At 42.3% G+C, this 11,026-nt stretch overlaps 1 protein-coding gene across 1 annotated transcript; it reads right to left on the reverse strand.

The window, feature by feature from the left end:
- Positions 1 to 4,071: 4,071 nt before the first annotated feature.
- LOC136528872 (3-ketoacyl-CoA synthase 6-like) lies at positions 4,072 to 5,610 on the reverse strand. Its single transcript, XM_066521869.1, has one exon. It carries the CDS (start codon positions 5,587 to 5,589, stop codon positions 4,144 to 4,146), a length of 1,446 nt encoding a protein of 481 aa, XP_066377966.1. The 5' UTR covers positions 5,590 to 5,610; the 3' UTR covers positions 4,072 to 4,143.
- Between the last annotated feature and the right edge of the window lie 5,416 nt (positions 5,611 to 11,026).

Below are 11,026 nucleotides of genomic sequence, written 5' to 3' on the forward strand. Positions count from 1 at the left end.
TTCAGACGGTGAGGAGAACGTTGGAGACCAAGAATTCTTCGATGACCAGCAGGACCAGCAGGAGTTTGCTAACCAAGGCAAGTATAGCATGGGATCTACCTTGATGCCTACTCACCATTTATTAATTACTCATTTGCATGTGTCTAATTTTGATACCCGTAAGGACATCCTAGTGATTGATTATCCTGTTCCTTGATTCTCCTACGGGTTATATGCATATGGGTAGTTTGCTAGCGCTCAATGTAACTATACATAATCTACATAATGAAATAATGGTTCTACGAAATAAAAAGGTAAAATTGACTTTTAAACAATTGAATTATAGGGCGAAGGAGCAAATGACTTTCGATCATGTTGCTCTCGGCCCTCAATAAGGACTTATCTGTCGGCAAAAGCTGGGACTGGCAGTGCAACCATGAGAGTCACATGGCTCTGACTTTAGCTCAGTAATAGGACCTTTTCTAGCTTGTTAGAGGTTACCTTTATGGCGCAAAAGGGGCTTGCCACGTTGGGTATAGGACTGCCCCTGTTCTTATGTGTATAGCCGTGAAGTATTTGTGCCATAGGAAAGGGGGGTTCCTACATCTACCTACCGAGGAAACCTAGCGGCCCTAACTTGTTAGAGAAACCTATGAAATGGCTTCATAGTATACCCCGCCCGCTCACCTTGGCAGTGATATGGGAGTAATTAACCCGGGCATAAGAGAATCACGACTCACGGTGAATGTGCACAACCTCTACAGAGGGTTACAAATTGTTATAACAGCCGTGCTCACGGTCACGACCAGCCCAGAAAACTCACAGAATAACTGGTTAATTATTGAGGTTCATTTATGATGGTATACGATGATAATATGATCCAAATGATTTTGATACCCGATTATGTGGGTTTAAACGGGAGCTTAAGCATAACTTGATAATAGTAGATGATAAAATCTTGACTCACTAAAAGTGCTAACTGCAGTAAACCAGAGTCATCCTTTTTGAGCTTTCATAACCCCATGTTATCTTGTTAAGTACAGGAAGTACTTATGCTTGTTTACTTACAATATTTGGATAAAAATCCCAGATGGGTAACATATGACAACGTGTATGAGGAGTTTTCTGAGGACTATTAGGCTTATGGTCAACCAGTCGACCGTCCCTGTGTTGGAGCTTCCACGAGAGAGCTATCTTTTTACTTTCCACTGTGTTGTGTAAGACAATGTGATGTTATTAATCGTGATGTAAGATACACTGTTATGATACTTTATATAATTTGTCAACTTGTGTGTGTGACTAATCCCTGGGCACACATGAGTTTGGTGCATTCAATTTTATCCTTAAAATTGGGTGTGACATCTATTAATTAGTTAAGCTATACTTTTACTTGTTTGCGGGTTCATCATCCGCTCTCGTAGCTAATACTCTAGTAGAGGGCCCTGATAAAGACGGATAACCCTACGTGGACACTAGAGTAGTATCGATAACATAGACATGGTGTCTAGGTTAGAGGCTACCTTCGTTTGTCTCGTTTCCCATAGTTGAGGGGTAGGCGGCAGGTGGTGACAGCCCTATCCATCCCTTGTAATCCCCCACGTTCAGGTTCAACGTAGAGCCATAGGCCGGCAACGCTTGGCAGACCAGGTGTTCACCGGTGCGCAAAGTAAGCAAGTAGAAGTAGAGTTTATCTATCCATAGACCTTAAAGCCATAGAAATCCATCTCTACCCTCATCAGCTATCCTTGTATTGTCCTTGGACGGATTATCTAGAAGAAATACCTCTGTTCCCTGTGGAAAATACGATACCCTGAATAATTTTGGGTGAAAGCTACAACGGTAATTCCGTACGCTTGAGGATTCTTTCTTTAAACTTTAAGAAATACCAACAAGCATCTCCACTATCCCAAGTCACCTCAATCCAAGATATAAATAGAACCCCTCACCTCACTTATAACACGCCACAAGAAGAAGATCTCCACTCTCTCAAGATGTAGTATTAGTGTTAGTGTTAGTGGGAGTTAGAGTGAGTGGAGCTATGCCTTAGTCTTAGGAAAGGTGGAGTGGAGCTAGCCTTGGTCTCTAGAAAGGTGAGATGGCTCTTATATCTTACCTTCCTTATTAGACTTTATGTATGCAATATATTATTATCTTGTTTATTCACATGTCTTACTTAGTGTAAGTTTTACTATTCCTTTTGTTGTAGTAATACTTTTGGTTTCCTTAGTATAGTCTAAGTAGTATATCTTTAGTATCATTAGAGTAGTGTTCACACCTTGCATGGGTTCACCGCTCTTAATTTAGTGCTCAAGTTTGATCTTCCAATTGGAAACTAGAGTAGTATTCATTAGTTTAAGCATGGGGCTTAGACTAAAGTTTACCCATGTTTGCGGCTTGCCCCCTAGATGTGTGGTAGCTAGTGGGTGGTGACAGCCCCATCTAGTGTCTATAGTCCACCACGTGTTTGTGCAAGTTTTTAAAGCATAGGGCCCAAAGCTACAATGGCACAAAAGTCATCTTTTGCTGTGCTTGACCAAAACAGAGCTCTGAAGTGCTTGGTGTGTGATGATTAATCTTGTTATGTTGTTATATTGCTAAGTTATAGTTAAGAAAGAACCTTTGTGATAAAGAAGAACTTAGTTAAGAAACTACCTCACTCTTTGTCCTCCCACTTAGTTATGCTTTCACCTTACCTTTCTTGAGTGTAACTTTTGTGTATCACACTACCTTATTATTATCGTTACCCCCACTTTGGTTTAGTTGGTAGAATTAGTTAGTAGATACATCATGGTTAGCTATAATATTTTTTGGCCATTGTTTCCCTGAGGATAAATATGATATTCTTTGGCCAGTGAAATGCTACAACAGTATTCTGTGCGCTTGTGGAATTATTCACTTAAGCATAAGAAATACCAACATAGTTGGAGGCGGAGGGAAGGGAGCAGAGCCAAGACATGGTGAGGAAAGAGAGATGCGACGCAGAGGGAGGTGGGGCTAGATGTGGTGGGATTGTGGGAGGTCCTAGGGTTTTTCAAATTATATAGTTCGAGGCTATATTAGCGGGCCAAGATGGGTCAAATGGGCTTCTATATATGGAGATAGATATAGTGCAAACATTTTCACCAATGGTTTGTGATACGAACCTTTGGATGAAAAAACTCCTGATTTTCATGGTTGCTCTATTATAAACTAGTGGAGAAATATTATCACAAACAGTTTTTACTAAAGTGTTGGTGAAAATGCTATTGCGAAAATGTTTTTTTTAGTAGTGTAGAATCCAATTATCTACCTCAAACCTACTTTTTGGAAATTTTTACTATGCATAGGCAATAATCAAATGAGATTCAAACACCCCTCATTTTTTAGTACTGGATCCATATTCTACATTCACTATCTAGAATCTAGATCCTCACTATGAGAATGAGATCCAAACATATGTCTTAGATTTCATCACCATTAGGTTTGTTAGTTCTTGTAGGTTCTTTAGTTCTAACAAGCTGATACTTAGGTGCGCCTTTTATGGTACCACCTTTAATTGAAATATGAAATTCAGCGGTTGGTGCATTCCTTGTGCTGGAAATTTTTAGCTCTACATTACACCTTCAACCTTGTTTTTTTAAGATAATAGAGCATTTTCGGCTTCAGACATCTTCTGATAAAGATACATCAGGCTAAAATTATTACAATGTACTAGCACATATCCCAACAATGAAACATATAAATAAATCATCATAGAGTCGGATGTACCAAAGAAAAACAACAACAAAAATAAGTCATACATAAATTCAAAATCTTAAAATTGCAACTTGTGTAGTCATCCTTTCTTGGCTTGTTCCATAATTTTGACATGATCCAAATAAATATAATATAGGGGGAGAGAAACAACCATATCTGCTTTTTGAAGCTTTGTGCACCAACAAACCAAGACCACTAATATAAGTATCCTCATCTCCAGCTAAATAGCTAGTGGAAATATGCTGGATACCAAATAGCTACTGATGGATTTAGTATAATCATCAAGTGCGCAAGTAGAGCTTTGAAAAAGGTAGAAAGAGGAGAAAGAGGGGAAGTCTTAATTATGTTGCAGGGGGATTGGTAGAAATCAGGAGCATTTAATTATCCATACTTATTAATTAGTACAACAGGTTTTGTGGATCTTAATAATTAAGGATCATGTACTGGATAACGATGGATGCACCTAGCCCATGGCCCATCTTCACTATTTTGTGGAACGATGCACTCCCATACTGCACTGTTGCACTTGAATCCAGAACCAAATCCAATCATCCATACACGATCACCCTTTTGCATGTGGCGCTTAGCCTCGATGTATGCCAATTCATACCATAAGCAGCTGCTAGATATGTTGCCGAATCGATGCAGTGTCATCCTGGATGACTCAACATGCTCGTCTGACAGGCCTAGGCTGCGCTGGATCTCATCAATCACTGCACGCCCACCTGCATGGATGCAAATATGCTCGAACGCTGTGAGGAAGTTAGGCACGTACAACTTGGTCCGCATTCTGAGAAGCTTCGTAGATACGAAGGACATTGCAAACAAGAGTTTCTCGGAGGCTGGAAGGACGAGCGGCGCAATGGTGGTGATGTTGGCTTTGAGCGTCCTGGCAGCAACGGCCATGAGATCCGTGGAGAGATCCACCCCTTTGTTTCCCATGTCATCCTCTTTCTGATAGATGCACTGGTATGACTTGTCGTCTGCTGCAGTGTGTGTCCGAACGACATACTTGAGTCGAAAACGGGCCTTTGAGGGTGATGTTGAAAGCAGCACTGCAGCTCCGCCCATGCGGAACAAGCAATATGGAAGCAGCATAGCTCTCTCGTTCCCAAAATAGTAGTTGGGTGTGAGAGTTTCTGTTGACACGACCAACGCCCGTGCCCCTCGCGGCATGGCCTGCAGAAGGTTCTTGGCGAGGTCTACGGAGGCTAAACCCGCGCTGCACCCCATTCCAGATAGATGGACGTTGCGGATGTCACTACGCATCTTGTACTTGTTCATGATCATGTCGGGGAAACCTGGTGTCGGACTAAATCCACTGCAGTTTACGACCAGAATGTCAATGGCGAGAGGAGAAATGTTCGTTTTGGCAAATAGATCGTCAATGGCTGAGAAGACGACGAGCTGAGCTTCCTCGCGAGCAGCCTCCAACGTGCAGTACTTATAGGGTTTAATGTACTGGCCCACTGTAGGAAGGCATGTCTCCTCTCCAAGGCCTGATCGCTCGAGTAGGCGTGTCAGGAAACGGACGCTACGCTCACTGAAATGGCTGACTTGGCGGACATGCTCAACAAAAGCGGCATAGGGAACACGGTAGTTATATGTGGTGCGGAAGCAAGCATAGTCGACGAGGTACACCATGCGTGGGCGCTGCATGTAATATGCGATCACTGCGATAGCCAAGAACAACAAAATTGACAAGATCTGTGGATGACTGAAGGATTGAATTCGATCTGTGGACTCGTTAGGCTTGAGTCTTGCCATCGCAATAGTAGCTGCGGCAATGGTGAGTGGTACAGCGACTACCAGGAGGAAATTGTCTACAATCTTTTCGTAGACGATTTTGAGGCACATATCAATCGATGGACTCATGCTGCAGCTTGTAGGTGGAGCAATGTGACGGTGGTGAGAATCGAGAGGACTGGCCAGAGGGCGAGAGAGTTTAAAACGGCAAAACAGATGTGACTGTTTATCAGAGTGGACACCAACACTGAATTTGCTCTTACTTGCCAACCATACTTAAGGATTGATTTTCTGTACTTTTCTTTTCCTTGTCATGTTGATAGACTGGTAGTGTGCTAGCATTAACTGTTGTTCCATAGTACTGTCCACAGTTCATGTGCGCAATGATGCATTAAGTAAATTATGGTTGGAAGTTGATAGATGGTCAGTATAATTAAATCGCGTAGTGTCACTAGTGTGTTAGCAATCAGTTAAGTTGCAAACTGCTAATACAGTTATTTATGGAGGCTGCCGAAGAATATGGCTCTGACATGATCGAGATAAAGCAGAGACGGCACGCTAAAATCCTTCCTCTAAATCGAACCTATATGTTGTCCTTACGTCGCCTACGCATGAGCGGGTATGCCACGCACAGCCTGCGTGGTAATGTCGAGTGCCCCAATCATAATCCATGTTCCTCCTTTATGTTTTTTTTTATTTTCTGTTTTATTCTCCTTTCATTCCGTTTTCTGTTTCTATTTCTTTTCTTTTTATCCTTGGAACATATTCTTTCACAGCTCTGTGATTCTTTATATTTCACAATTTTGTATCATGTTTGAATTTTTTATAATAACCAAACTAATAAAGATTTTCTAGCGGTCTTGCTTAATTGTGTTTCCCCATATAGCAGACTCCTCAATTATAATCATCATACCATGTGGATTTTTTTTTATTCTTGATTTTTCTAGTTTCAAAGTTATGAAGCCGGCGTCAGCATAAGCTGAAATAATAATCAAATTGTTTGGCGGGAGTCTCAGTAATACATATGTTTTGGCTTTCACTATATGTATGCATACACTTAGGGGGGGGGCTTAACCTAGGTAATGTCAGAGTCAAGTACTGTGATCCACTCCACTCAAAATCAAAGGATCATAATAATTGCTCCCTTGTACTACAAATGCCTTGCTCTTTTGGTATTTGATTCCAATGGTGAAGAATTTGCGAACCAAATCAAGCACATAAAATAGTAAATACCAAAAGCACGAAAAATCATAGATTTTCATATTTTTCTGATGATTACAAGTAAGATGAGGGAGATTGGTTCTAGAAAGGGAGAAGTGGATTATGGAGCAAGGGGAAGCTTATGCCTATAATGTCAGATAAAGGGGGGACAAATATAATTGGTAAGAGCAAGGTAAGGTAGTTCAAATTGGTTTTTTTTTGCATTTCAATTGATTTCTTATGATATTGCTCATATGTACATTACATCGAAGTAAGTAGGTAGTCTCAATTTTGGTATTATTTTTTTGCTTTCTTTAGTTGTGTTGTCATCAATCACAAAAAGAGGGCGATAGTGAGGACAATGGCATGCACCTACCTAGGGCCATTTAGTGATTTTGGTGATTGAGTAATAACATGATCCATTGGACTAACATTGTTTGCTAGTATACAAGGTTTTAGTCCTATGGATCCAAGGATGGATTTGTACAATGCTACAGTAGTCTTCATGTGATCAACATTGAATAACCTAGAAAACAAGCAAGAAGTCCAATAGACCAAGTGGAAGAAGCCCACACGAAAAGACACAAAGAAATGAAGATTAGAGTGTATTGAAGTATAGTTACAAAGAGGTGTTGGAGACACAGTGGAGGTGATACATTCACCACAACTCTCTTATGGTGCACCAAAGCTTAGGCTCTCCAAAGGTTGGCTAACAACTAGTCTACATGGCAAGCACTGCAACTCTCCGATTGGGGTCACTGGAGCTCTCCAGCACTCACTGGTTTTGTGCAGTCCAAAGCTAATGGCTAGCCCCCCAATCGGCCAAATGAAGTGTGTTAGATCTAAGGGAAGTTGCTAGTGAGTTGAGGCTCATCAATTAGTGATGTAGCACCAAAAGTGCTTAAGGACATATTATGCAATCAGCAAGAATCTTTTGCAAAGTGCTTAGTCCAGTTAGAGGTCAGTTTAGTGCTTCCTCCAGATTTAGTCCTAGTGTTTATTGAGGTTTGCATACCTCCATGCTATCTGTGCTTGCGCACACCAAGAGATTGTACACTAGTTGTCGCCAAGTTGGTTTGCGACAAAGTCTAAGCTGCCGAAGGAGATCATGATGTGCCAAGAGTGAAGCATCGAGGTTGTGAATGTTGAAGATGATGCCCATTATCTGAAACCCAAAAATGAATCTACGCACAAATTTACCCTACCTGTCACAAAAACTATTGCTCGATTTAGCGTCCAACAAGATCAATGTTTTGCTTATAGGAAATTAGAGGCGTAGCACAAGAGACAGATTTATACTAGTTTAGGTACGGGGTGATGAGGACAAGACAAATACAACCATTGAATACAAGGTGAACTCGTTTCTATATTTGTATAATGATATAAATAAGAATGATGCTACCTAATGTCAATACTTTCAATATACTTAGGAACAATGATGATGATGATTTGGAAAGGCACTTCCTATGGCCTCTATAGCACATGGGACATGGATACACAATGCATAAGACTGATCTTGGATTCCAAGCTCATCACAGCCCAACATTCGATTCGTCGGTAGTACGACGGTGCTTCACTAGATAGACCATAACTCATTCATCCAGAGGGCGATTGAGGTCAATGAGCACTTGATGAAAAACTTGTTTGATAAGTTTTGAAATAGATCTAATCCCACCTCAATATCATCATAACAAGCTGTTGTTGTTTCTATCGGGTGCTACAACATCATCATGGCCTGTTAATCAGCCTTGGGACACTTGCCCAAGTAGGTTGGGAGCTTGCACCAACCATGTGGAGAACAGCCCAAGGATGCCCAAGGACATCCTCATCCATGGAAACCACCTTAGAAGACCAGCATGGGTGTCTAGGACAAGTTGGAGGCCCAATCCATATCAAGTTCGAGTCCATCTCGGATGGCAGGAGTAGCGCGCACTAAAACGGACGTCCAGATCACATATGGACTCCAATTTAGATGTTCTACCTATGCATGTAAAGCTAAGAAGATAAAATTTCCATTCGCACTAGTCCAACATCAAATTTCCTTTAGAATCATTGAAACAAGTGAACATCCTTGCATCACCGTCTTTAGGTCGTTAGGGACACGAATAGCGGTCCTTGGATGTCCCTTGTACTATATATTTAGTACCTACTGCCCATGTTAGGGTTTGGGTTTTCTAGATTAATCATCATTGAATAGTTGTTGTTTATCAGATTGTGAGACCCAAACTTCTAGTGCTTAATCATATATCTGCAACTATCACTTCATTCAGATTACATTCTTTCAAGTTATTGGTTTCTTCGATTCGTGGGTAGAGATTAGCCTTCTCAACGAGGTCAACATGGTAGAGTGAGAAGCTTGATAACTAGAGGAGATGTGGTGCTAAGGTTGTAGGGTTTGGGTCTTTGGATATGAAGCCGGATTTGTACATCGCATCTCCATCAAATCGATAGTTACCTCCACCCGACAAAAAATCAGGATCCCCTTTTTCATCATGGGACACCCTACATTAGTGGATAATATTGTTTCTCTATGCACTATGTGTTTGGGCTAAAGGGGTGCTGATGTTGCTCTAAAGGTTGATTGCTATAAGAGCTCGTCTCACAAAGCAGGGAAACCTACCCCTCCTTATATATAATTCGCGGGTAGTGTTTACATCGAGTAACCCTAATCATATCCAATAATTTTCTAATTTGTTACAAGGAAATAAGAGATGGATATGAATGAATCTTTACAGATTGATTGGCTTCTAAGTTTGTCAAGTCAATGCCACAACAAGTTACTTGAGGTACCCCATCCGGTTTGGGCCACCCGTTTAGTATGCTCAGCCCACTCTGTCCCATTTATACTATTTTCCATGTGGTGAGGGTACCCCGTGCCAATAATAACGACAACCTTAGCCCACTCAAGCACTCCAATCCATCCTATTTCACTCGACCGAATAGCACCATCCTCTCCGCCCTAACCCTAGCAGTGTGACCCGGGCGTGGTCAAGCATGATACATGGTCCAAGAGTAGCAGTGTGGTAGGTCGAGGGCAAGGCACAACCTGAGCGCGTCAGCGAGTGCAGGTCAGCTAGCCAAGGCATGGTCGAGTGCAAGTCATGAGGTGTGGTGGCGCGGCTGGCCCAAGGAAAAGCATAGGGAGTCATATATCAGGTGGCTTGCCCGCCTCTATTATTGCCCTTTGACCAATTGTAGAAATGGGTATTGTAGTATTGTCTCACTGTAGTAGTTTATAGTTTGTCTAGTAATAGTTTAAATTGAGTCCTATATTTTAAATTTGCAATCAAGCATCCAATTTATCTCTCTTGGTTTCTCACAGGACCAGAAACACGTCACTGTTGTTTTTTAAGATGTCATTGGGAGGGACGAAAAGTTCCCACCTGAATAGTTTTCCACTGATACTAGCAAAGTTGGGAATGGAGGGTGTAGAGCACCTAATACAGGGGCGACCCTAGAAGGCCAAAGGACTACAAGACAAGTGGGAGAGATATATCACAGCACAAAAAGAAACAACAACAAAACAACATGGTTTAGCTACCAGCTCAGCCTACAACTTGAGCGAGTACAACCACTACGACACTGACGTGTGTCACCACCAATGACAGACTCTGAAGAGCTCTAATCCACATGTAGATATAAGGTATTGAGTCAGATCTGATAGACAACAGCCAGGAGACTGGAAGGCATAGGGTCAGAGCCAATAGGCAACAGCTGTGAGTCACATCGCCTTATAAGATTATCTGGGGACCAACCGACGCACACCAACGCTCTTTGGGGGAGGAAGACTCAAAGAAGGGAGGACCACCATCAGGAGGAGAACGAGGAGATCCAAAGGAGGAGATCAAGGTCCCTGCAACCTAGCATATGATAAGGCGGAGCACTCTAGTGACATAGAGGACGACAGAGAAAGCCATTGACAGTGAGCACCTGTCATCAAGACTGTGTGCAAAAGCCAATGGGTAGGACAGTAGGTAAACCAATACCAAGAGAGGGTGAGAGTATTCGGGAAGAGCTCAAGGATGAGCCGAAGCAAGAACGGATGCGGGCATGGATGTATCGATGCCTTCAGGAAGGGGAGCAACGCCCAGGGGCGCCACTATTGATGTCCCGAGCAACAGACTCAGAAGGGATTTTGCCCTAGGACTTGCCCAGTGGATGGCCGCAAGTTAGGAAGGGCTGTCACGATAGCAGGAACTGAAATCTTCAGTGATGCCTCCAGGGGGGATATGGCGCCATAGGCGTCATCGTCGCTGGCCTGGAGGTACAGCCAAGCAGGGTTTTCACCCAGGCTTCGTATGCCTGTGTGAGCAAGGCCAAATCGCAACTTGGCATGCAGAACTTTACCAACAACGAGGAGACGGAG

Source organism: Miscanthus floridulus, chromosome 19, assembly GCF_019320115.1.
Source record: "Miscanthus floridulus cultivar M001 chromosome 19, ASM1932011v1, whole genome shotgun sequence".
Classification (NCBI taxonomy): Eukaryota; Viridiplantae; Streptophyta; class Magnoliopsida; order Poales; family Poaceae; genus Miscanthus; species Miscanthus floridulus.

Excerpts from the sequence above, each read along its gene's own strand:
- LOC136528872 (XM_066521869.1), bottom strand. The coding sequence starts at position 5,589 with ATGAGTCCATCGATTGATATGTGCCTCAAAATCGTCTACGAAAAGATT.